The sequence below is a fragment of the Tenrec ecaudatus genome, chromosome 18 (assembly GCF_050624435.1).
Source record: "Tenrec ecaudatus isolate mTenEca1 chromosome 18, mTenEca1.hap1, whole genome shotgun sequence".
Taxonomy (NCBI): Eukaryota; Metazoa; Chordata; class Mammalia; order Afrosoricida; family Tenrecidae; genus Tenrec; species Tenrec ecaudatus.
In genome coordinates, this window is record NC_134547.1 from 22,233,307 (window position 1) to 22,260,686 (window position 27,380).

The following is a 27,380-nucleotide window of genomic DNA, read 5'->3' on the forward strand; positions in this document are numbered from 1 at the left end:
AAAGCAAACAAGCGGCCATCTAGGTCGGAAGCAACAAAGCCCACAGAGAAAAAGCACACAAGTCTATGTGAACACAAGGTGTTGAAGGGATCAGGTAGCAGATACCAAAGAACAAAAACCATCATTGTGTGATCACCTTCCCTAGATAAATGCTGAAGACGAATGCGTGCATAAGTAAGTGTGGTGAAGAAGGCTGATGATGCCTAGCTATTGAGAGATATAGCATCTGGGGACTTAAAGGCTTGAAAGTAAACAAGCAGCCATCTAGCCCGGAAGCAACAAAGCCCACATGGAAGCAGCACACCAACATGTGTGATCATGAAGGGCCGAGGGGACCAGGTTTCAAGCACCAAAGGTGGGGGTGGGGGGGAATAATCGTGAATGAGGGGAGCGCATGATGGGGACCCAATGCCCATCTGTAGACAACTGGACATCCTTTGCAGTGGGGTTTTGAGGGTAGGAGAGGAGTCACTCAGGGTTCAGTGTAGCAATAATGAAACTCATAACCTTCCTCTAGTTCTTAAACGCTTCCTCCCCCCAACTATCATGATCCTAATTCTACCTTGCAAACCTGGTTAGACCAGAGGATGCACAGCAGTAAAGATGGGATCTGGAAACACAGGGAATCTAGACAGATGAACCCCTCAGGACCAACGGTGAGAGTGGTGATACCTGGAGGGAAAGGGGTGTAGAAAGGGGGAACCGATCTTGGGGATCTATATGAAACCTCCTCTCTGGGGGATGGGCAACAGAAAAGTGGGTGAAGGGAGACGCTGGGCAGTGTAAGATAAAATAATAATTTATAAATTATTAAGGGTTCATGGGGGAGGGGGGAGGGAAAAAAGGAAAATGAGCTGATTCCAGGAACCCAAGTGGAAGGTGAATTTTGATAATGATGAGGGCAACAAATGTATAAGCGTGCTTTGCACAATTGATGTATGTGTGGATTGTGATAAGAGTTGTATGAGCCCCAATAAAATGATTTTTTAAGTTGATAATTCAAAGTTTTAAAAGTATGTCATTTTAACCCAGCATTTCCATTTCTAGGAATTTATCTTAAAGCTACATCACACATGTACAGAATATTTATGTGCAAGTAACAGGATTTTTGAAAAACAAATGAACAAAAGATAATTTAAAACACTTAAAATTACCTAGGGAAAACAACTTATGGAGCACTATGCAGCAGTTAAAAATGAATCTATAGTTTTGAAACCGACTGTAGAACAATTGTACAATGCTGCTTGATGTGACTGAACTATGGAATGATATATCTGCATTAATGCCCAAGAAAATGGTTTTGAAAAAGAGAAAGAACAAATAGCACACAAAATGAATCTATACGTAATGAGATTATAGGGTTATGTGAAAATATGTATGGTTAAGTGAAAATGACTATATTAGAAATGTGTGAAACAATTAAAAATGTATCAGAAATATGTCCATGTTGCTGCAAACATTAAAAGCAGGGTGTACATATAAGAGCTAAGTATCCGTGATTGCTCCATAAAGGATAATTGACTAGGAGTTGTGTAGAGAGAGTGTCGACATTCACTTATCTCTGAATATAAAATCTCAACCTCAGCAGTTTAGCTATTCAAAATAATATTTTTAAAATGTCACCTTGAGCTGTACATCCTAATTATGAAATCATTAAAGCAAAGTCAGAGAGATCAGGACTTTGGAATCATCTGTAAGCAGTAACATAAGCAGAAAATGCAGGCGTTGTAACTGAGCACTTGGGACTGGTAAGATGACTGACAGTGCAGTACAATGGGCCCTTGACCTGGCTGTCCTGAGATGAGAGGATCAGTCTCAGGCGACCTCTGAGACGCCCACACAAGCCTCAATCCCCAGATGTCACCGAGGTTGTCAAGGCCGTTTCTCCATTATTAGTATGTCCTGGGGAGCTTTAACGTCAACATTCCGAACAATTCACCCCAAACAAGTGAAGTTCCAGACTTTAAAAATTAACTTCTTAATTTTAATCAATTATTATTTTGTTCAGAGTTATCTTCATAAACAACAGAGATTTATGTTTTGGAAGTTTTGTTAACAGAATTTTATTTAACCTTCAACATGAATTGTCAACCTTCCCATGGGAGTTATCTTAGGAGGGATCTGTGCCTTGAAGTTTCTATGGGCTAAGGTGTTTTCTTTAATAAAAAAAAAAAAAGCATAGGTTCCCCAACTGATATGGCCTACTTCCCCCTTTTTAGGGAAAGAAAATTACTCAGTGCCCCTTGGTAATTAAAAATGTTTGTACTACAGCCCTACCCCATAACCCAGGGTGCAACGTAGGCTGTATTTTGCCACTCCACTAGATCTTTCCAGTGTTCTCCAAGGAGCGGTATCACCCACTTAATTCAGGTCATCCACATTTTCTGGATTTTAAAAATATCTATACTCTGTCTCATTCAAAAAGCTAAATGTGTTAGCCTTCTTCTAGATCAGATTAACAAAAACATAAAAAATATCTAAAATAAAACCCACTGCCATCCAGTGAATGCAAACTCTGAAAGAGCTCCCAGGCTGTAAATCTCCATGGGAACAACACCTGAGAAGATGGCTGGTGGGGCTGCCGACACGGCCAGGAGCAGGCCAGCACTTACCCAACAGCACCACCGGGGCTTCTGGTGATTTGCCAATAGCCTGTCTTAACTGTATTGTTAAATAAACAGGTTTTGGATTCAATCTACCGTTTGATTATTTTATTAATTTTATTTTTCATTTTTAATACCTCTCTTGCTTTGGTACATCTTCCATTGACTGACTTTGGTGTAAGTTGTAACTTCTATCTAATCAAGCATTCAACATGCTTAGCATGGGACTGCAATGCCTAGGAGCTGAAGACATATGCTTGGTGAGCCAACTTCCCACTTTCTGTCCTTGGGTTCTGACAAACATACAGCTTTGGCCACCCTGTACTGGTGTTGAAGCATAGATTTCACTATTCAAAATTTCTAGTTTCTAATTTTAGATTTCCAAAATGGGAATTTCCTTGTGTCTGCTGTGAGGCGCCATCAAGTTGCTTTCAATGAATATCGACTCGATGCAGAGTCGCCTGTGCCGTCGCTCCTAAGTGTTGCTGTTTGAGCTCGCTGTTGCGGTCGCCTTGTCAAGCTATGTCCTTGAGGGTCGTCTTCTGTTTTGCCGACCTTCTGCTTTACCAAGCATGGTATTCTTCTCCAGAGCCGGGTGTCTCCTGATACCATGTCCAAAGTACAGGAGACAGAGCGTTGCTCCCCTTCCTTCGAAGGAGTGCTCTGCCGATACTTCTTCCAAGGCAGATCTGTGTTCCTCTGACAGATCATGCATTTTCTATATAGATTATTCCGTGGTCTTTTTTATCCAGTGTACAATTTTTACATAATATGAGGTAACTGAAAATACCAAGACTTGGGTCAGGTGCATCTTAGCCCTGAAAGTGTTGCTCTTCAACACTTTAAAGAAGTCCTGAGCAGGACATTTTCCTAAAGCACAACACTGATTTCAAGGCTGCTGATTCCATGAGCACTGACTGGATCCCAGCAAAATGAAATCCTTGACAACCTTAACTGCTTCTCTGTTGATCACGATGTTGTCTGTTGATCAAGTTATGAGGATTATTTTTGGCTACTCGTCTGCTAATTTCTAATCCTCTGAATTTATAACCTTTCCAATGAAGGCCTTTTCAAAATAATTATACTTCCTCAGAATGAATTATCATAACAAGTAGTCAGGAAGGCTTTTAGATATTCATATATTCATAAAGTCTGATTTCCTTTTTTTTAAGTCTGATTTTCATACGAACTCCTTAACAGTCAATGCTGATAAAAAAAACCAAAACTCATGCCAATGATAGCTAATGCTTATTGAGAACATGTATATCACTAGGCTTTATATAAAATATTTCATTCAGTCCTCATAAAAACTCTCTCTTAGGTAAGTATAAATAATTTGAGGGACAGAGGCTGTGTAGTTTGTTCAAATCCACTGAGTCAGTACTTGATGGAACTGAGGCACTGTTAGATAAGGTATATGCTATGCTTAACTATCAATTCATAAAATATTTTAAAAGGGGTATTCTCTCCTAGGAATTTTTAGAAATTTAACCCATTTTGAGTGGCAACAGAAGAGTGTTCTACATTCATATAACATTTTCACTCTAAGTTCTCTGGTGCTTACTAGGCAGTGAGGCAAAGAGAAGCCCCAGTTTATAAGTTTCTTCTGAGGTAAGCTCTTTGCTATCTCAAAAGAAAGTGGCAAACGCAGGCTCTTAACATTCATCTGATCTCATTAAAATGATCTAATAGAAACCAGGTATGCACCTCTTGACAGTCAAGGCTTTTTACCCTGTATGAGTTCTATAATGCTCAATGAGCTGTGAGCCAAGAACAAAGGCCTGCCCGCATTCTCTGCACTCGTACGGTTTGATGCCAGGGTGAATTCTCTGGTGTTCAGTGAGCTGTGAACTACGGACAAAGGCCATCCCACATTCTCTACACTCATAGGGCTTCTCATAAGTATGAATTCGCTGATGCTGAGTCAGCTGGGAAACACGAATAAAGGCTTTCCCGCAATCTTTACATTCATAAGGCTTGTCGCCTGTGTGAATTCTTTGATGCTGAGTAAGGTATGAACTACGACTAAAGGCCTTTCCACATTCTTTACATTCATAAGGTCTGTCACCAGTGTGAACCCTTTGATGGCGAGTAAGCTGTGCATGCTGTCTGAAGGCCTTCCCACACTCCTTACATTCATAGGGCTTCTCCCCAGAATGAATTCTTTGATGCCTAGTAACTTCTGAACTATGAATAAAGCCCTTCCCACATTCTTTACATGCATAGGGCTTCTCCCCAGTATGAATCCTATAGTGTATGGTCAGCTGTGAATGTTGTCTAAAGGCTTTCCCACATTCCTTACACTGATAGGGCCTCGCACCTGTATGAATTCTCCGGTGTACAGTGAGTTGTGAGCCACGAATAAAGGCCTTCCCACAGTCTTTGCATGCATAAGGCTTCTCACCTGTGTGAGTTCTTTGATGTAGAATAAGTTGTGAATGCTGTCTAAAGGTCTTTCTACAGTCTTTACATTCGAATGGTTTGACACCAGTGTGAAGTCTTTGATGTAGAAGAAGTTCAGCGGTGCGACCAAAGGCCTTCCCACATTCTTCACAGTCATATGGTTTCTCACCTGTGTGAATTCTCTGATGCTGCACAAGGTGTGAGGCACGACGGAAGGTCTTTCCACAGTCGCTACACTGAAAGGGTTTTTCACCCGTATGAGTTCTCTGATGTTGAATAAGGGGTCCAGCTCGACTAAATTCTTTGCCACATTCCTTACATTCAGTTGGTTTCTTTCCAGTCTCCTTCCCATGACGTAGTGTGAAGGATGCATGATTCTCAAAAGTGGGTAAGCTTTCATAGGTAATTCTCATTCGCTTGAAATAGCAGTGTTGGTTTTCCTGTTGTCTCTCAAACTGGCCTCTGCTTTCCCAGCGTTCTCTAAAACTAGGCCTCTCAAGATCACAGCATTGAAGGCTTTCTGTTATCTCCCAGTTGAAAGATTCTATTTCTAAAATATCTTTTGGTTGTAATTTCTCCTGTCTGCAAACCAGGTCTGAAAAATAAGAAGAAAGTAAATAAAATAAGTCTCCTCTTTTGTGTAAACAAATAACAATTCTACAGTAGAATAGAGAGAGAAAATGAAGGTTCTATAATAGACAAAATAACAGTAACAGCCAATAGTCTGCATAAGTCTCCAAATGTTGCTGGGTGATTTTTTAAAAATACATGAAAACACAAAGATAATTAGATCTCTGACAGAAAAGCTGAGAAAATAAATTAAGTCAGGGGTTTTGAATCTTAATATGAATTGGAGTCACCCAAGAAATCTGTTAACAATACAAATGTCCATGAATTACCTAGACTGAATAAAATTCGTGTAATATAAAACTATGAAAAGAAACTATAGGAATAATGATGTCATATAACTCATAAAATGGAATGTTTTAAAGTTTTAGGCCGTTTGACAGCTGAGGAGAAGTGGCTCTTTTGGTAGATTCATAATGTGGTGCAGACATCATCACCTTCTAGCTTCAGAAGGTTTTTGTCACCCTAAATAGAGAACCTGTGCAGGGACTCCCAGTTCCTACCTCCTGCCAATCCTTGGAAATCACTCGTCTTCCTTTTGTCTATAAATCTGCCTATTCTGAGTGGTTCACATAAATAATGCATTTAAAATTTTTAACTTTCCATCAAATAATGCTTATGTCAATCAAACTGAAAATCCCTGCTTACTCATTTTTGCTGCCTTCCTACTGTAATCAGAACTTGTCTACATGGCCACACTTAACAGGGTGTGTTATTGTATGTTAAGCATATTGAATATTGTACAGGCAGTACGTTGAATCCTAAGAAGATCAATAAAATGTAAGAGAGGAAAAAGCAGAGTTTTACAAATCGTGGTGGTGGGGATCCTGATTATGAAACCATTGTTCAAAGACCGAGAGTGCTACATTTATGATAATCTGTTTTCCACTAAGAAATGAATAGAGGTAATTCTTTTACCCCATTAAAAATTTCAAGGCTAAATTCTGTACAGCTCATTATATTAAAGAATGTCATTCTGTCACGCTTCATCGTGCTAGAAAACTGTCCAAAAATCAAAGAAACTGTGAATTACTTGATAAAATCTGAACATCTTTTCAAACTTTGGCTTGATTTTTTTAATTGATATTACATTTAATATTTTTTCAGTTTCATATTTTAAAGTTGTAACTTTTTCAATTTTGAACTTAAAATAGCATCTTTGTAAAAAACGGGCAGAGGGCTTTACAGACATTTCATTAACAAGCACATGAAAAGATGCTGTTATTAGCCATTGAACTAAAAAACCAAAACCCAAACCCACTGCCATCAGGTCAGTTACGACTCACCAAAACCCTGTATTAAGTTTCCAAGACTGCATACCTTTATGGGCGTGGGAGCCTCCTTGCCCTTGCCGTTGGAGGCTTAACCCACAGGGCACCAAGGCTTCTCGGTGAGATGTAAACTCAGACTATCATGGTAGCACATTATCCTAGGATGGCAATAATAAAAGCAAACAAAAACAGATAAAAGATGCCCCTAGAGAAGAGCGGGGCATCTCTCTTTGAAGTGAGAGGCAAATAGGAGAGGACACAGAAGCAGAGAGGAATGAAGGGGAGGTTCCCTTGCGAGCTAATACTTCTTTCATCTTAAGTTTTATTCCACAGTGTGAGATAAGGTTTCGAAAGAAGCTTCCCACTAGCAACTCAAGTTATTGTTTATCATTTAGCTCAACCACTGGGACATTATCCCGTATGATCTCCCTCACGGGATTCGCCCTGCCTACCTGGACACCACTGCTTTGTCATTTCTCTTGCCAGCATGCAGGGCTCTTTCCCTTGCTCCAAAGAGGAGATGACATCAGGCTTTGAAATGGAAATTCCTGTTGGTTTGAAAAGAAACAGAGGCCATGACCATGCTGTTCCAAAGTTCAAATCCAGACCCTTGAGTGCCAAGGAAGGGAAGCAATTACTAGAGAGGTATGACTGCTGTCCAGGAGATGGGAAGACAGACGTGTCCAATGGAATTGTCTATTTCCAGTTCCACAAAACAATTCAATCAGAAATTCTGAAGTCACCCTAGAAATTCACAGGGAGGAAATGCATTCTAATAGATTCTGCCTAAATTATCTGGGGCATACCTATCTATAGTAGTTATTCTCCATTTACCATCCGACCCCCCAACCCCACCACCATCCATTACTTGCTGTTCCTTATCCTGTTCTTTGTCCCTGTCCATGCCCTAAACTTCTTACCCATAGGACTATTATCTTTGTCCTACGGTGCCCTGTTGAGTCTGCCAGATAGAAAGCATGTGCAGGTGAGGTCTGCTGGTCAAGGTGTTTATTGCTGGGTGACTAATTAGTCCCCTGTGCCTCTGTTTACCTAGTAGCTAAAAGCATTGCAAAGTATTCAGTTCTTTATGACCTTGCAGCTGAAAGCAGTGTGAGAGAACTCAGTTCTTTAAGACCTCTTTGAGGTTCTTTTGAACCTTGCATGTCCTTGTGCTTATCTTAGAATATAGTGCTGTTATTATTCAAGTGTTTAGAAAGTGTGCCTAGTTAAGTAACACCTGCATAGATAAAAGGTTCAGAATGTTTTTTAAAGCAAATTCTTTGATGTTTGTTCTGTAACCATTCCCTTGTGTAAGAAGAGTATAAAAACCAAGCTTTGAATATATGCAGTACTTCAGTCCATCAGACTGTTGTCCTCCCAGTCCCATGCTTTGTACATGGCTTTCTTTTCTTCTCATCCGCACGCCTCAGTTCAGACCCAGCTTGATGCGGGATAGCTGGTCTATTCACCCGCGGATCAGCAGACAAGAGGAGAGAAAGTAGCTTTTACGCCTCTTCCTCTCTTCCTTGACTCAAGGGTTCCAGTTGTAGCCACAACTACTGCTTGCTGGGCCCTTCTCCTTGGCTCACTGGATATTATTGATCAGGAGGGACCAGTCCCTGCAGAAGGACAGGATGCTTGGCAAAGGGTCACTGGAAAGAGAAAGACCCTCAATAAGATGCACTGACACAGTGGCTAAAACAAGGAGCTTGAGACAGCAATGGTGTGAGGATGGTGCAGGACCAGGGAGTCGTTTAGCACCTAACAAGGACAGATCGCGTCCTGTCTGGGCGACAGTCACCTCCCTTCTGCTCCTCCCTGGACAGGGAGGGTAACAGGCTCTCCCTGTGGCTGTCCACAAGTGCCTTGTTTTCTGCCTGGCCTTGTCTGATACAATATCCTTACCCAATGAAGCTAAGTTACTGAAGTTCTCCAAAGTCACATCCCGGTACAAGTCCTTCTGGGCAGGTTCCAGGTATTTCCATTCTTCCTGAGAAAACTCTATGGTTACATCCCAGAATGTCACCAATCCCTGAAACAATAACCCAAATGCATTATTAGTAAAGCGAGACACTTAAAAATGAAAACAAAAGCCGATACCAGGCGCTTACGCAAAGAGCAGATATTTTGAGAAATGATGAGGGCAACGAATGTACAAATGTGCTTGACACAATGATGGATGTATGGATTGCGATAAGAGTTGTATGAGCCCCCAATAAAATGAGTTAAAGAAAAAACTGAAAACAAAATTTATTATGAAAAATAAAGTACAGGAAACCATATGAGATCCCTGCCCAAATGACCTTGCTTCAACATTGACAAGATTTGGCCCCCTTTGTTTCATCGCTCTCCTTTCCTTTTTTACCCCTGTGATTCTTGAGGTAAATCTCAGGGGAGAAGCATCATAGTGCTTCACTCACTAATGCTGGCTGATGAGTGCTGTTGCCGTGGTTCTGGTTCCCAGTGACCCGACGGACAGCAGGACAAAACACTGCTCCGTCCTGCAACGTCCTCACAACTGGTGCTATGTTTGAACCCACTGTTGCAACCACTGTGTCCGTCTATTTCTTCCTCTTTTTTACTGACCCTCTGCTTTACCAGGTATGAGGTTCTCTTCCCTTCTAAGGAGCACTCTGGCTGCACTTCTTCCAAGACAGATTGGTTTGTTCTTCTGACAGTCCACGGTATTTTCAATATTCATTGCGATACCGTAATTCCAATGCATTGACTCTTCTGTGGTCCTCCTTAGTCATCACTAATTTCACATGCATGCGAGGCAAGGGAAGACACCATGATGTGTGTCGCCTCCAAGTGATACTCTTGCTCTTCAACGCCTTAAGGAGATCTTGTGACGTACATTTACCCAATGCATGCATTGTTTGATCTCCTGACTGCTACTTCTATGAGCATAGCTTGTGGAGCCAAGAAACTTTAATCCCTGAAAAAACACCAATCTTTTCCCTGGTGATCATGATACTGGCTATTGGGCCAGTGGGGAGGATTTTGTTTTGTTGTTTGTTTTGCATTGAATTGCAATCCACAGGGATGAATGCAGTTTTAAATTTTCATCACAGTACTTCAAGTCCTCCTCAAGCTAGCAAGTGTAGGTCGCCTGTATGCTGCACTGCAGGTTGTTAATAAACCTTCCTACAGTCCTGATGCCATGATCCTCTTTTTAGAGGCTAGCTTCTGGGATTCTTTGCTCAGCATACAGACTGGATAAATATGGTGATAGGACACAACCTGGACACATACCTTCATGATTTTAAATCTACTTGAACGCCTGCCTTCTGGTTCGTGTACAGTTCCCGGAGAAGCACAATGAAGTGTTCTGGAACGCCCGTTCTTCACACAGTGAACCATAATTTGTTATTATCCACACAGTTCAATGCCTTCGCATAGCCTATAAAACAGACAACCCTCTTTCTGATATTCACTGCTTTTAGCCAAGATCAATCTAACATCTGCAACAGCCCTTTGTCCGCTGTGTCTTCTGAATTCAGCTTGAAGTTACAGCACTTCCTTGATGATGTACTACTGTTGCAATTTTTTGGAATTATCTCCTGCAAAATTTTACTTGGTTGTGATATTCATGATATTGTTAGATAATTTCTACATTCTATTGGGCCATAATTCCTTTGGAATGGGTACACATCTGGATCTTTTCTGGTCAGCTGGCCAGATAGCTGCCTTCCAAACTTCTTAACATTGATGAGGGAGCACTTCCAGTACATCGTGAGCTTGATGAAACATTTCAATTAGTAGTCCATCAATTTTTTGAGTCATAGTGGTTAGGCATTGGGCTGCTAACCTCAAAGCCAGCAGTTCAAAATCACCAGCCAGTTCCAAGGGAGAAAGACAAGGCTTTCTACTCCTGTAAAGCGTTAGAGTTTCAGTTCTACCCTGTCCTATAGGGTCGCTATGAGTCAGAATTGACTCGATGACAGTTGTTTTTGTTTGTTTTTTTACGTTTTGGCTTTTGCTAATGTCTCAGTGCAGCTTGGTTCTTGATCGTATGCTTCCTCTTGAAGTGGCTGAATGTTGACCGATTGTTTTTCGTATGGTGAACTGTGTGTTCCTTCTGGTTTCTTTTGATGCGTCCTGCATCATTCAATATTTTTGTCCATGGAATCCTTTAATATTTAAACTCAAGGCTTGAATTATTTTTCTTAAGTTCTTTCACTTTGAGATATGCTGAGTTTGTTCTTCCCGTTCAGCTTTCTAACTCTAGGTCTTTGCACATTTCATTATAATATTTTACTTTGTCTTTTTGAGCTGCCCTTTGAAATGTTTTCTGTTCAGCTCTTTTACTTAATCATTTCTTCCATTTGCAATTAGCTACTCTATGGTCAAGAGTTGGACTTTGAATAAGGAAGACTGTAGAAGAGTGAAGACATGGGATGACAAGACTCCGTCTTACATACTTTGGACATACAGTCAAGAATTCCCGTTCTTCTGAATACCATTTAACCATTGCATAAACAATAAACAATAAAATAAAAATACAAAAAAGTAAATATATATATTTCTTTGTAATTCCCTGCTTTGACATCAGCAATGATGTCCCTTGTTTCACGTCCTCTTCTGAATCCAGCCTGAACTTCTGGCAGCTCTCTGTGGGTCTACTGTTAAAACTATTGTTGAAAAATCTTTAGCAAAAAGTTACTTGCGGGGCTGGGGGCGGAATAAAAAAGTTACTTGCATGCGATATCAATTACATTGTTCTATAATTTGTGGTTCTTTGGTGGGGGGGGTCACCTTTCTTTGGAATAGATACAAATAAGGATCTCTTCCACTTGGCTAGGGACCTGTCTTCCAAATTTCTTGGAATAGATGAGTGAGTGCTCCCAGCGCATCACCAGTGTGTTGAAACATCTCTATTGGTGTTCTGCCAATTCCTGGAGTCTTGTTTTTCCCTAATGCCTTTCTTCACTGCAGCCTGGACTCCTTCCTTCACCACTACTCATTCTTGACCATATGCGAGCTCTTGAAATGGTGGAAGACTAGTTCTTTTGACTCAGTGACTCTGTGTGTTCCTTCTGTCACTCAATATTTTGCCCATAGAATCTTTTAACATTGCAACTTGAGGCTTAAGTTCAACAACATTAGGTACTCTTTTATTTTTTTTAATTCCCTCGCTTTCTTTCATTGTAGTTGGGGAGAAAGTTTATAGAGCAACTTCGTTTTCCATTTAACAATTTCTACGTATTTCGTTTCATGGCATTGGCTCAATCTTCTCAATGCAACAGCAATCTTCCCTCGTACTCCCTGGGTTCTTGGTTTCTAGTCACTGCTCTTTATTGCTTTCGGAGCTTGGGCTTTGGCAAATGCTGCCCTTCTGGTCTCATATGGCTAATCATACTGAGGAGCACATTCCTTCCTTGTGTTAATGTTCACTTTATAGGCCTAGCTATTGTTTATCAGAATCTCTCAGGGTGAATTTCATTCAGGGTTGAAGATTATCTAAAGGCCATATCTCAAGAGGGTCCACTAATCTCTTAAATCACGTAAATCTGCTCTTTTTCATGTTTTGAATGTTTTACATTTTTGCTTTCTTTCTCTCTGCCTAGGGCTTTCTATGAGAATCCCAATAGCAGTGGTAGCCTGGTACCATCTAGTTCTTCGGGGTCTCTGGGTCCAGGACGTTGTGGTGAATGTGGTCCATTAGTCCTTTGCATTATGTGATTCCTTGAATGTTTGATTTTCTTCTGTCTTCTTTGCTCTGCACAGGGAGAGACCAATAGACGCACCTTAGATGACTGCTCCCAAGCTTTCAAGGCTACAGTTGCTACTCACTACAGTTAGATGTGGAACATTGTCTTTGTGGACTTTCTTGTGCCAACAGGGCTTGATGTCACCGAAGACTATGGTCCTGAGCCTTCAGGCCCAGAGACTCAATTCCTCAAGACACACATAGCCACTGTCAAACCTATATAATTGTAGTTGTCCTGTCATTTCTTTTCACGTCTGTTCAGCTTGCATGTCTACCTATGCATTTACTCATACATGCTATTACTCTTATTTCAGGCTTGTGTGTCTGTTATTTACCTGTTGTCATTTACTCTTGTGTACCTCTTGTGATTTCCTTGGCCATTGGTCTACCTTATTGTATATTGCCTTTCCCTTCATTCCCATTACTGCATGTCTACCCTCTAGCCTTGGAAACTCTTATACATTATTTATGGGAGTATAATTTGTTATCTTTCTTTCAAAAAAACCACCTGATATTCTCTGATAGTCAAATGGTGTGAGAGGGGCTTCTGACCACCTCTAACTTTTCAAGAGGGTTGGAGGAAAATCACCATCAGTCCCCACCCAAGGTTGAGTCCTGAAAGGTAGTGATTAGACATGCCTTCACTCTCTAACCTTTTTACCAATTCTAACATCATCCACTTGTTCCATAGCACGATCTACTTCTCTGCTAGGTTCAATAATTCATTGCAATAGTCACAAAGAACACAGAGCCAATACTCACATCTACAGGGTTTCTTAGGGAAGTAATGGGTTACAATTCAGGATCAGGAATGCTCAAGATGTAGTTCTTTGATCAGGGCACCCTGTTCTCAGCCATGCCTAAAGGCATTCTTCTCTGCTGCCCTTAGCCTCTTAGGCACATTGCGGACTGATCTCTCCAATGCACGGGACAGTGCTACAAAGTTCTTTTAACTCTGCTGATAAATACCCATAGGCATTCCATTCCAGCACTGAGCTTTAAGCTAAAGGTGCTCAGCCCTAGCTTTGTAGTTCAGCAAATTTAGTATCCCCTACACACCCAATTAAGTGCCTGGAGGCAACTCACTCTGTCAGCAAGCTTCTTTCTCAAAGGCCTTTGGCTTTCTGGCTCCATGGACCAGGATGCCCAACACTCTATCTTGTATCAGTCTCCTGGTTGAGGTGCCTCTGCTGAGGCCATTTCTCTGCTGCTGCTTCTTGCCATCTCTGATGTCATAGTTCTCTGACTCCTGGATTAACGATGTTCACTGCTGGGCTCTCAGGTCCAAAGGACATACTCTACCCCTTCTTTTTTGGTGGTAGTGAGATACTCCTTTTCTGCCTCTGGGATGACAAAACTAACCGATCCCTATGTTAGGAACCTATGCCCCTTATTTGCATGGTCACACCCCACAAAGATACCATACTCTGTACTTACAAGTTACCCAATTCCTTGGTGGGCCACAGAAACTTCACAATGACATATGCCTACCCAGCCATTTGGTGGAAACTATGAAAGAGCCATACCAATTCATTTCACTGCATTTGGTAATGACAACACACATCTCAATGACCAACCATTTCCACTGCATTTCCATTTCCAGTTACATAAGCAACTGTGTGTTAGTGGAATTCCCAAAAGGAATTTTGAGAAAAATATTTTAGTGTACATGTTAAAGAATATTCATTGCAGTATTGCTTTTAATAATAAAATACTAAAAATGAATGGAAATAAGGGATAAGTTATAATATACTTATATACTAGAATAACACTCTATAGTAGAAATGAGTCTTCTAAATTTTTCTAACTTCTCATGTTCATAGATAGGAAAAATTAATATTGTTAAGATGGAAATACTCCCAATTAATCTAAAGATCCTCGTCAAGTTCCCAACTGAATTTTCTTTCCCCAATTGAATCATTTTCCCCAATTGGATTTATGCAGAAAGCGATCCTAAATTTCATACAGAAAGGCAAAAGACTCAGAGAACAACAACAACAAAAAAAGAAATAGGAACAAAGTGAGTTCGCATGCACTAGGATGGTTATAATGAAAAAGACAGATGACAGAAACTCGTTAGTGATGGCTGCATAACATGACTAATGCAGCTGGTGTTACTGAATTTACAGGTCCAGAGTGTTGAGTAAGCAAATGCTATGTTCTAAGAAGGAGCCCTTTGTAAACAAGCGGCCATTTAGCTCAGAAGCAACAAAGCCCACATGGAAGAAGCGCACCAGAACAAATGTCCTTTACACAATTGATGCATGTATGGCTTGTGATAAGAGTTGTATGAACCCCTAATAAAATGATAAAAATAAATAAAATTCTGAAGAAAATTAAAAAAGGAAAAAAAGCAGGAGCTCTGGTGGTGTGGTGGTTGCTCAGTGAGCTGCGATCCGGAAGGTCGGCAGCTCCTCGGGAGAGCCACTGGGCTTGCTCCTGCCTTCCACAGTCCCAGTGTCAGAAACCCACAGGCGGCTGCTCTGAGTCAGCATGTATTCGATGGCAGTGTACTTGATTTTGTGTGTGCGCGTGTTCTAAGAATGCAGAAAGTAGGATCACTACATCAAATTTAGAGAGGGAAATTAACTTGTGGATCGTTTAGGATGTATTCATGTATGATAAGACTTATAAAAATCAAAGCATGACAGACACAAATGCAGAGGAGTCATTATTGCGGGGGGAGGAAGGGCTGCGATGCGGGGAGGAGATGCAGGTTGCTCAGGCACTCACTTTCTTTGTCATATGTTTATGTTATAAACTTTTTTGGTATATATTCCTTTTAGGACACAATATTTTAAGATTTTTATAAGGGAATCACATTTTAAAACACAAGAAAGAAAACTACAAAAAAAAACTTAAAGAAAATTATCTTAATTAATAGGGAAAAAAGTTATATCATTTTAGCCCTACTCAACCATGAACCTTGGTGGAGCTGTGAGGAGGCATTGAGCTACTTTCTAACTGCAAGGTCATTGGTTCAAACCTAGCAGCTGCTTCTCACGAGATAGAGAAATAAGGCTCTGCTCCTGCAAAGCTTACAAACCTGCAGGTGACTAGGAGTGTGAATCAATTTGATGGCAGGGCTCTTTAAGCATGGTTGTGATAAGAAAGGAGTTCATATTTCTCTCAAGGAAACGCAGTTCTGCTTCATAAAGCTCTGGGCAGCGTACTGTGCACAGACCCGAATACTGTCAAAGCAGACAAGGTAGCTAAAGGAAGAATCTGGGCTGTTGTATGCCACTGCCCCCCCCCCCCCCTGGAATCAAGGTCCAGGGCTTAGTAAGCCAAGGGCATTCCAGGATAAAGAATACAAATGTTCGCATTATTTGGAAGAAAAATTAAGATTATTTCAAGGGCAGAAGACATTTTAACTTACCTGGGCCATGGCTTTTGGAGCTGCTTGACCTGATCCACTTTCTCTGTATTCTTATTTGAGAAAAGTGCAGAATCCTGAAAAAGCAGAGTGGGGAGAATGGAGGCAGATTTCTGGTCACCCCCGCTCACCTCACCACTTCAAATGTCAACTCAAGCCAAGGCCAACTCCTGGTGCACCCGTGCTTGTCAGGGCGGACCTGGATCCCACTGTGCCTTCAATGGCTGATTTTTAGAAACACATCACAAGGCCTTTTTATTTTTTTGAGATCCCTCAGAGGCTGCGGACTGCCAACCTCATAGTTAGCAGCCAAGTGCAGTAACCATCTGTATCATCCAGGGACGCCACTTCTATATGGCAACATGTGGCTACTGAGAACTTGAAATGTGTCTAGCATGACAGAGAAATTTTTTAAAAGTTAATTAATCTCAATTTAAATTGCAATAGCTCTAGAAATCTAGAGGCAGATAATGCTTAAGGTGAGATGAGGGGCTGGAAGGTGCACTTCTGTGAATGAAATAAAATAATTATGATGGAAAGATGAGCAGATCTCATGGCCGTTACTCTAATGTGGGCACTTGCCACCGTTTCTGGAGCAGAGAGAGTACTAACCACTCACTGAATATTGGGAAGTTTGGCTTTTGTCCGGTAATCAATGGAAGGCTACTGAGGAATTCAAAAAGGCAAGGGATGATGCCAGATGATTTTACTGGTGAGGAGTAAAATTGGAGGGAGACCACTCAGAAGGGGAAGCAAACAGAGAAGGTCTGCCCAAGGGCTGTGGAAATGAAAGGGGCAGGGATGGGTTCGTGCAAAGCCTGCTGATTTAGGCAGTGAGATTAGAAGAGTTAGTAATTCGTTCATATTTACTGAGCGTCTATCTCTAATGGCATGGCTCAGGAAGTGAGGAAGATAATAAATCAAGACCTTGTTCCAGCTGATCTCCCATCCTGGTAATTGATATTTTTTTTCATATGTCAGGAGGTACAATCTCTATAGAAAAAAATTAAGCAGGGTGCTTTGGTGCCCTAGAAGCCTTTATGGAGACTTGCAGGTATCTGTGGGCAGACTATTCCCCACTGATGTAATAAGAATGGAAGGATTTACTTTGTCAGCAAAGAGGAAGGAGACCAGAGTGGCTGGAAGGGAGAAAAGGTCAGAAAAGTAGGTGGGGGACAGATCTCATGGGACTTAGAGGCTATTGGAAAATGGTTAGTGTTTACTTTTGAGTAAGCCAGGAAGCCACTGGGCTGATTTAAGCCAAGGAATGGCATAGTCTGATTTACATTTAAAAGCATCATTCATGGAAAATAAGCATAGGAGGTGGTTGGGGTGGGGGCAAGGAGACCAGTGATGTTACTCTAACAATCTATATAAGGGGTGATGGTGGTTTGTATAGGGTGGTAGTGGGGGAGGTAATGAGAAGTGATCAGGTTTAAGATACTCTCTAAAGGAAGAGCTGATGCTCTCTGCTCAGAGGCCACCCCGCCTCCGTCGTGCGTTCCCGGCTCTAACCCGTCTTCCCCTTGCATCCAGGTGGGGCCGCCGCCAGGATGCAGATCTTCGTGAAGACCCTCACGGGGAAGACCATCACTCTTGAGGTCAAACCCTCGGATACGATAGAGATTGTGAAGGTCAAGGAGGGAATTCCTCCCGATCAGCAACGGCTGATCTTTGCTGCCAAGCAGCTGGAAGATGGACGTACCTTGTCTGACTACAACATTCAGAAGGAGTCCACTCTTCACCTTGTGCTGAGACTTCGTGGTGGTACTAAGAAGAGGAAGAAGAAATCTTACACCACTCCCAAGAAGAACAAGCATAAGAGAAAGAAGGTTAAGCTGGCCGTCTTAAAATACTATAAGGTGGATGAAAATGGCAAAATCAGCCGCCTTAGGCGTGAGTGCCCTTCAGACGAGTGTGGTGCTGGGGTTTTCATGGCCAGCCACTTCGACAGGCATTACTGTGGCCAGTGCTGTCTGACCTACTGCTTCAACAAACCAGAAGACAAGTAACTGTACTGGTGAATAAAGGTCATGAACATGAAAAAATAAAATAAAATAAAGGAAGAGCTGACATAATTTGCTATTTTGGTGTAAGAAGAGAGAAAAAAAAACCAAGATAAATTTGTGGCTTGACTAAATGAAATATGAGTTTCATCTTTAAAAACAACACAAGTGGAGAGCAAATGTTTGGAGAATGAGGGCAATGAATGTACAAATGTGCTTTACACAATGGATGTCTGTATGGATTGTGATGAGTTGTATGAGCCCTGAATAAAATGATAAAAAAAGAAAAAAATTTGAGGTATTGGAGATTTTAAAAAATGTATCCCCAAATAGCAAAACCCAAAAGAAAAGGCACAAAGAGTGAACTCAATGTATCAACCATGGCTCATGAACCCTAACAAACGTACCGCACTCACCTAAGACATTAGTAATAGCAGACATGCAGAGAAGGGACAGAGGGACTATGGGATCACTCGGTACTGCCTGAGCGATGTTCCTGAAAACCTCAAACTGCTCAAAAGAATACAGTCTACTATGAAGAAAAAGAAAGGGGAGAAGGGGGAGTAAACAGGAAAATGATAAAATGAAGAGAAACACATCCTGAGTCATAAGTGAGAACAACAAAATGGGCAGGACCGACCCTGCAATGACAAAGGCTGAGTGACTGTGGGAGGGAGACATCCATGAGTGTGGTGGCCACACAGGAAGCCAAGTTATGAAAACTTCTTAGACATAACCAAACGCCTTGAAGGATGGGTCACTGGGCTTAGAGGCTCAGAACCAGAGTCTCAGGGCACATGAACGTCAATTGGCATAACATAGCCCACAAAGATATCCTACTTTGGAGACTAGTGACTGGGGTCTTAAAAGTTCATGAAGACCATGTAAGATGTAATTCTTGTTCTCTCCCTGTCCAGAAGAGAGAAAAGGAAGAAAGCTGAAGCTGCATGGAAATTATTAGTCCAGCGAATGGATGGACCATATGAACATCAATTTCCATGAAAGACCCAAAAGAAAAAAAAGCCCCCCCCAAATAAATAAAAGAATAAATAAATAAAATTTAAAAGACTCAAAAGGACTAGATAGTACCCAGCTACCACTACCAACTGCTCTGCAAGGGATCATATTGCAAAATGATCACATCACATCACATTAGAAAGTCCTAGATAGAGTGGGAGAAAATGTGAAACAAAACTCAAAAATCATCAAAAACACTAGACTTACTGGTCCTACAGTAACTAGTGCAACCTCCAAGCCTACGACCCTTAGTCATCCTGCAGGTGTACATATAAATTCACTCCCATGGCTCAATTTTCAGCCAAACAATACATAGGCCTATAGGGAACAATAGCACTAGGGAGGTAAGCACGTCTTAGAATAATCAAGGACATAAAATCCAAAGGACATCAGTGGACTCGAGGCCAAAGTTCAGAAGCTCTAGGAAAGGAGGAATGGGAGGAACAGGAAACACTGGGAGGAAGTGGGAGAGATGTTACATTGTGGGAATTGTAATCAATGACATGAAATCAAAGGTGTATCAAATGAAAAAACGGATCTGCTGTCTTAACCCTTTGCCTAATTCACAAGAAAGTTTGTTGTTTTTGTTTATAATGGATGGTGCTCTTACAGAAATATTTTTAGAATAAATGCAAGCGTTTTAGGGAAAATGAACCCAGGCAATTCAGTCAACAATGAAATGCCCATTATTTATCAAAAGTTGTTAAGTTTCACAAATAGCAGAGGGACTAGGTGTTGAAATGGTAAGGAAACACCATTTTACAGTTGTCAATCTGGCAAAGATTTAAAAGATTGACACTACTCCCATCAGCCTGATCACAAGAAACGGGTGGGCATGTACACTTCCAACAAGCGAGGGCGGCAGAGATGAAAACATGCATCCCCTTTGATGGAGCATTTCTACATACCAGACTCTACCCAGGAGATGTGTGCGGGATATATTGATATTGTTGATAAGGGAAAAATCTTAGTTGTATGAGCCCCCAGTAAAGTGATTTTAAAAACTTTTTTAGAAAGATGTTAAACACCCTTTAAAAGAAACTTGATTAATGTTCTGTAAAGGGGAGATGGGTTTAAAAAAATAAAAGGAGGGTGAGGGGAGGCAGGGCAATCCATTGGGAAATTTGAAAAATGGATTAAGTTGTTGAATGCACAAATCATGATCTGATATGTAAATCCTTACCTCCTTCACAACCAACAGTTACAAAGAAAAGAGGACTGAGTAAATAGATCAATGCCAAAGCAGCTTGATTTTCATTGTGGCCCTGAAGCCTTGCAGAGGCATGTCTGGTACTATAAAGTAAAGCTCTGATGGCCCGTGGAGGAGGGGAGCTGGCAGAGAGAAGGCGTCTCCCTTTCCTAACCCCTTCACTCACCTACGCACAGGCCTCTTCTCTTCCCAGGGATGCCCTCCTCACTCCAAAGAGAAATCGCACCATGTTCATAGACAACTTCCTACACACAGAGAAAGAAATGAGTCTTTACCCAGTGTGCTAAGTCTTATTAAAGTTTCACAATTGCCTACTCTTCCTCGCCTTCTGGACACCCAGTAAAATGCCTTTTTTTTTTTTTTTAAGAAGATGCCATTTTCTCACCTGTAGACTGGCTTTGGTTAACAAAACACAAATGGAATTGAAGCCACTGGATAGACTGCCCGATTCCCCCCATTACTCTTCCTGGAGGAAATGCAAACCACTTTCAAGAAGGCTGCATGGCACTCATTCAGTTTCAGGATGGGGGCTCCTCCTCTTGTCTGGAACTCTGCCTGTACTAACTCAGAATGAGCAAGAAATGAAACGTTTGGTAAGCCACCTACCTGCCCTACCCAGTACACTAATTTAGTGATACTATAACTGTTTATAAAAATACACACTCAGGCTCTTGGTTAAAGCAAATAGGGGCAATATCAAAAAAAGAGAAAGTCTCAGAAATGACATAGCCGAGTTGTCCATTTCCAATTTCTTACACGTCAGTGGAATTTTTGCACAAAGCCACAATGTGAAACAAAAGATTAGCTATGGGGCAATTTAATCTTGATCAGTAAAACATAACTCTTCTTTCAGTCTTGAACATCAAATCCTTGTACAAATGCTTCTAAGCAATGTTTCATCACTTACTGTCTATACTCGAGTATAAGCCGACCTGAATACCAGCTGAGGAAACTAGTTTAACCACAAATACTGCATTAAAAATGTGCTGAACATGGAAGAAGCACACCAGCCTGTGAGACCATCATGAGGTGTAGAAGGGATCAATTATCAAGCTTTGAAGAACAAAAAATTATATCATTGTGTGCCCATATTCCCAATATGATTACTAAACACAAATGTGTGCATAAGTAAATGTGGTGAAGAAAGCTGATGGTGCACGACTATCAAAAGATACAGCGTCTGGGGTCTTGAAGGCTTGAAGGTAAACAAGCGGCCATCTAGCTCGGAAGCAACAAAGTCCACATGGAAAAAACACACCAGCCTGTGTGATCACGAGGTGCTGAAGGGATCAGTTATCAGGCATCAAAGAACAAAAAATCATATCATTGTAAATGAAAGGGAGTGCAGAGTGGGAACCCAAAGCCCATCTGTAGGCAACTGGACATCCTCTTACAGAAGGGCTGCGGGGAGGAGACGAGCTAGTCAAGGTGCAGGGTAGCAACGATGAAACATACAAATTTCCTCTAGTTCTTAAATGTTCCCCCCACCCCACTATCATGATCCCAATTCTACCTTACAAATCTGGCTAGACCAGAGGATGTACACTGGTACAGATAGGAATTGGAAACACAGGGAACCCAGGATAGATGATCTCTTCAGGACCAATGATAAGTGGCAATACCAGGAGGGTGGAGGGAAGGTGGAGTAGAAAGGGGGAACTGATTACAAGGATCTACATGTAACCCCTTCCATGGGGGATGGACAATGGTAAAGGGGTAAAGGGAGAGATCAGATGGTATAAGATATGACAAAATAATAATTTATAAATTATCAAGGGTTCATGAGGGAGGAGGGAGCAGAAAGGGAGGGAGGAAAATGAGGAGCCGATATCAAGGGCTCAAGTAGAGAGCAAATGTTTTGAGGATGATGGCAATAAATGTACAAATGTGCTTGACACACTGGATGGATGGATGGATGGACTGTGATAAGAGTTGTACAAGCCCCCAATAAAATGATTTTTTTAATGTGCTGAAAAACTCAGCTTATACATGAGTATATATGGTATACATAAAGTGTAAAGCACACTACTCAATTTTTGCTCTGACTTGACACAGGTCATGGGCCCCTATCCCATCTGGCCTATCCTGAGAGACAGCAGAAGATGGCATTAGTATGTGGAGGCATCGCCTTCTGTGCTTTAGTGATTCACTTTCTGAAACAGCAATCCTTCCGAGTAACAAGCCTGTTCATTTGATGCTGCTCTGTCCAAAGATTCTGTTATGCTAAAACCCACACAAGCAAATCAAAACCTAACCAAATCTATTTCCTATAAATGTCCCATCTACCCAGATGCATATGCCTAAGAGACCCAAGACCTTAAGGCTTACTTGTTTAATTACCCTAGCGCAAAATTTCTCCTTAATCTCAAATGAAGAAAGAGCATGCCTGCCAGCCAGTCTACAATTGCCCAGTATAGTTTCTTTGATCCTGTGTGTGTGTGTGTTATAGATTGGATTGTGTCCACCAACCCCAAAAAACACATGTGGTCAATCCTAACCTCTATGCCTATGGGTTGTCTTTGTTATGTTAACGTATTGTTTTTTAAATAAATAATTTTATTGGGGACTTGTACAGTACTTATAACAATCCCTACATCAATTGTATTAAGCAAATTGGTACATATGTAGCCATCATCATTTTCAAAACATTTTCTTTCTACTTGTACCCTTGGTATCAGCTCCTCTTTCTTCCCTCCTGCCACCCCCCCTCCCACCCAATAACCCCTTGATAAATTATAAAAGTATTATTATTTTTATATCTTACACCGTCTGCTGTCTCCCTTCACCCGTGTTTCTGTTGTTCATCTTTCTGAGGGGGTGGTTAATACATCGATCATTGTGATCGGTTCTCCCTTTCTCCCGTGTTAGTCCGGGTAGACTGGATAAACAAATTCATTGATACTCATGTATGTGTAAGAGAGAACTTTATATCAAAGAGCAATTATATATTAAGAAAACATTCCAGCCCAATCCAGATCAAGTCCCTTAGTCCGATATTAACCTATATGTCCAATACCAGTCTATAAATTCCTCTTCACTCATACAACACATGGAACAACACTGAATGCAGGAAGATCACAGGCTTGTGGGTAGAAAGTCTTGTGGATCCAGAGGCAGTAGCAGTATCTCAGTGCTGGCATGGCTCCTCCAGCTCCAGGGCTCTGGGTCCATTAGTGTACTTTCATGTAAGTTGTCATCAGGAATGTGTAGCAGAGAGTGTGTGTGTCCCACCTCCAAGGAAGAAAACAGGGGTTCACAGAATTCTCAGGAGGTCATGCCCACACAGAAGCCTCATTGGCTATGAATGGATTGACAGGCTAGACTCCATCCCTTCACTCAAATTGACAGGAGATTGTGTAACTGCCACATCCCCCACCTTCCCCTACCCTCATGGTATTTCTACTCCCATTATTGTTCCTGAGGGGTTTATCTGTCCTAGGTTCGGTGTGTCAAGAGCTTTTATCTGTACCAGTGTACATGTTTCTGTGTAGGCAGATTTTTAAGGTAGAATTGGGGTCATGATAGTGGGGGAGGGGGATTAAAGAACTAGAAGAAGGTTGTATGTTTCATTGGTGCTATACTGCACCCTGGCTGGATCGTCCCTTCCTTATGACCATTCTGCGAGGGCATGTGTAAATGTCTACAGATGGGCTTTGGGTCTCCACTCTGACCTCCCTCGTTTACAGCAATATGATTGTTTTGGGTTCTTCTGATACCCGATCCCTGATCTGGTCAACACCTCGTGATCACACAGGCTGGTGCGCTTCTTCCATGTGGGCTTTGTTGCTTCCCTGCTAGATGGTCGCTTGTTTTAACTTCAAGCCTTTAAGACCCTGGACACTACATCTTTTAATAGCCAGTTATGGGAAAGGAACACTGAAGGAAATATGATAAGGACTATATTCCCTAATTTATTAGAGGGAATCTGGAAAGCTGGTATTTCTCGTGGTAGGAAAGCCTCCACTTTGGTAAATTAGAGGTAAAGTCCAGGTACATGATCCTGTTTTAAAAACATTCCCTAGTGGCGATACCGGGAGTGTAGAGGGAGAGTGGGTTGGAAAGAGGGAACTGATTACAAGGATCTACATGTGACCCCCTCCCTGGGGAACACACAACAGAAAAGGGGGTAAAGGGAGACGTCGGACAGGGAAAGATATGACAAAATAATAATTTATAAATTATCACGGGCTCATGAGGGAGGGGGGAGCAGAAAGGGAGGGAGGAAAATGAGGAGCCGATATCAAGGGCTCAAGTAGAGAGCAAATGTTTTGAGGATGATGGCAATAAATGTACAAATGTGCTTGACACACTGGATGGATGGATGGATGGACTGTGATAAGAGTTGTACAAGCCCCCAATAAAATGATTTTTTTAATGTGCTGAAAAACTCAGCTTATACATGAGTATATATGGTATACATAAAGTGTAAAGCACACTACTCAATTTTTGCTCTGACTTGACACAGGTCATGGGCCCCTATCCCATCTGGCCTATCCTGAGAGACAGCAGAAGATGGCATTAGTATGTGGAGGCATCGCCTTCTGTGCTTTAGTGATTCACTTTCTGAAACAGCAATCCTTCCGAGTAACAAGCCTGTTCATTTGATGCTGCTCTGTCCAAAGATTCTGTTATGCTAAAACCCACACAAGCAAATCAAAACCTAACCAAATCTATTTCCTATAAATGTCCCATCTACCCAGATGCATATGCCTAAGAGACCCAAGACCTTAAGGCTTACTTGTTTAATTACCCTAGCGCAAAATTTCTCCTTAATCTCAAATGAAGAAAGAGCATGCCTGCCAGCCAGTCTACAATTGCCCAGTATAGTTTCTTTGATCCTGTGTGTGTGTGTGTTATAGATTGGATTGTGTCCACCAACCCCAAAAAACACATGTGGTCAATCCTAACCTCTATGCCTATGGGTTGTCTTTGTTATGTTAACGTATTGTTTTTTAAATAAATAATTTTATTGGGGACTTGTACAGTACTTATAACAATCCCTACATCAATTGTATTAAGCAAATTGGTACATATGTAGCCATCATCATTTTCAAAACATTTTCTTTCTACTTGTACCCTTGGTATCAGCTCCTCTTTCTTCCCTCCTGCCACCCCCCCTCCCACCCAATAACCCCTTGATAAATTATAAAAGTATTATTATTTTTATATCTTACACCGTCTGCTGTCTCCCTTCACCCGTGTTTCTGTTGTTCATCTTTCTGAGGGGGTGGTTAATACATCGATCATTGTGATCGGTTCTCCCTTTCTCCCGTGTTAGTCCGGGTAGACTGGATAAACAAATTCATTGATACTCATGTATGTGTAAGAGAGAACTTTATATCAAAGAGCAATTATATATTAAGAAAACATTCCAGCCCAATCCAGATCAAGTCCCTTAGTCCGATATTAACCTATATGTCCAATACCAGTCTATAAATTCCTCTTCACTCATACAACACATGGAACAACACTGAATGCAGGAAGATCACAGGCTTGTGGGTAGAAAGTCTTGTGGATCCAGAGGCAGTAGCAGTATCTCAGTGCTGGCATGGCTCCTCCAGCTCCAGGGCTCTGGGTCCATTAGTGTACTTTCATGTAAGTTGTCATCAGGAATGTGTAGCAGAGAGTGTGTGTGTCCCACCTCCAAGGAAGAAAACAGGGGTTCACAGAATTCTCAGGAGGTCATGCCCACACAGAAGCCTCATTGGCTATGAATGGATTGACAGGCTAGACTCCATCCCTTCACTCAAATTGACAGGAGATTGTGTAACTGCCACATCCCCCACCTTCCCCTACCCTCATGGTATTTCTACTCCCATTATTGTTCCTGAGGGGTTTATCTGTCCTAGGTTCGGTGTGTCAAGAGCTTTTATCTGTACCAGTGTACATGTTTCTGTGTAGGCAGATTTTTAAGGTAGAATTGGGGTCATGATAGTGGGGGAGGGGGATTAAAGAACTAGAAGAAGGTTGTATGTTTCATTGGTGCTATACTGCACCCTGGCTGGATCGTCCCTTCCTTATGACCATTCTGCGAGGGCATGTGTAAATGTCTACAGATGGGCTTTGGGTCTCCACTCTGACCTCCCTCGTTTACAGCAATATGATTGTTTTGGGTTCTTCTGATACCCGATCCCTGATCTGGTCAACACCTCGTGATCACACAGGCTGGTGCGCTTCTTCCATGTGGGCTTTGTTGCTTCCCTGCTAGATGGTCGCTTGTTTTAACTTCAAGCCTTTAAGACCCTGGACACTACATCTTTTAATAGCCAGTTATGGGAAAGGAACACTGAAGGAAATATGATAAGGACTATATTCCCTAATTTATTAGAGGGAATCTGGAAAGCTGGTATTTCTCGTGGTAGGAAAGCCTCCACTTTGGTAAATTAGAGGTAAAGTCCAGGTACATGATCCTGTTTTAAAAACATTCCCTAGTGGCGATACCGGGAGTGTAGAGGGAGAGTGGGTTGGAAAGAGGGAACTGATTACAAGGATCTACATGTGACCCCCTCCCTGGGGAACACACAACAGAAAAGGGGGTAAAGGGAGACGTCGGACAGGGAAAGATATGACAAAATAATAATTTATAAATTATCACGGGCTCATGAGGGAGGGGGGAGAAGGGAGGGAGGGGAATAAAAGAGGACCTGATGCAAAGGGCGTAAGTGGAGAGCAAATGCTTTGAGAATGATGAGGGCAAAGAATGTACAGATGTGCTTTACACAATTGATGTATGTATGTATTGTGATAAGAGTTGTAATGAGCCCCTAATAAAACATTAAAAAAATAAAAACATTCCCACAGATTCTCCCCTTAACTTCTATGCTGCTTAAAGTTAGCACATGGTTGTTTACATCTCCCTTTAGAAGCAGACATCATCCTTTTGCTCTCTCCCTGAACCCTGACCCCCTCGGAGCCTCCCCCAATGCAGTCATTAGGTTTCCTCACCTGTGAGCTCAGGGACCTTAATGCAGATACCACCTATGTTGTGACGTATGTAACTACAGACTGTGCATGTCTTCACTTACCTATAAAGATCCAGAGATAGCAATGGCTCTGCTCTTACGTCTCCTAGTTCTCCAACACACTGCATGGTCCCTCAAGAGGAGCTGAGGTGAGCTTGCTACCATAAAATGTGTCTGACACCTTTATTTTAT

At 41.6% G+C, this 27,380-nt stretch overlaps 2 protein-coding genes across 5 annotated transcripts in view; one reads left to right on the top strand and one right to left on the bottom strand.

Annotated features, from left to right (window-relative positions):
• Positions 1-1,475: 1,475 nt before the first annotated feature.
• Positions 1,476-27,380, bottom strand: part of ZNF565 (zinc finger protein 565) — a 35,705-nt gene continuing 9,800 nt past the window's right edge. The window contains exons 2-6 of one of the 4 annotated variants that reach the window (XM_075537149.1): positions 20,393-20,471; positions 15,997-16,070; positions 8,810-8,936; positions 7,357-7,452; positions 1,477-5,601 (exon numbers count right to left, since the gene is read on the bottom strand). In XM_075537149.1, coding sequence (XP_075393264.1) covers positions 4,331-5,601; positions 7,357-7,452; positions 8,810-8,936; positions 15,997-16,005 — 1,503 coding nt within the window. In that variant the 5' untranslated portion in view covers positions 16,006-16,070; positions 20,393-20,471 and the 3' untranslated portion in view covers positions 1,477-4,330. Of the gene's footprint in view, positions 5,602-6,953; positions 7,065-7,356; positions 7,453-7,542; positions 8,190-8,256; positions 8,482-8,809; positions 8,937-15,996; positions 16,071-20,392; positions 20,472-27,380 lie in introns of those variants that run through there. The other 3 variants (XM_075537150.1, XM_075537151.1, XM_075537152.1) reach the window with 3 other exon arrangements.
• Positions 17,532-18,005, top strand: LOC142432084 (ubiquitin-ribosomal protein eS31 fusion protein-like). Its single transcript, XM_075537156.1, has one exon. The coding sequence runs from the start codon at positions 17,547-17,549 to the stop codon at positions 18,003-18,005; it is 459 nt and encodes a 152-aa protein (XP_075393271.1). The 5' UTR covers positions 17,532-17,546.

Coding starts and splice junctions, on each gene's coding strand:
- LOC142432084 (XM_075537156.1), top strand. CDS start 17,547: ATGCAGATCTTCGTGAAGACCCTCACGGGGAAGACCATCACTCTTGAG.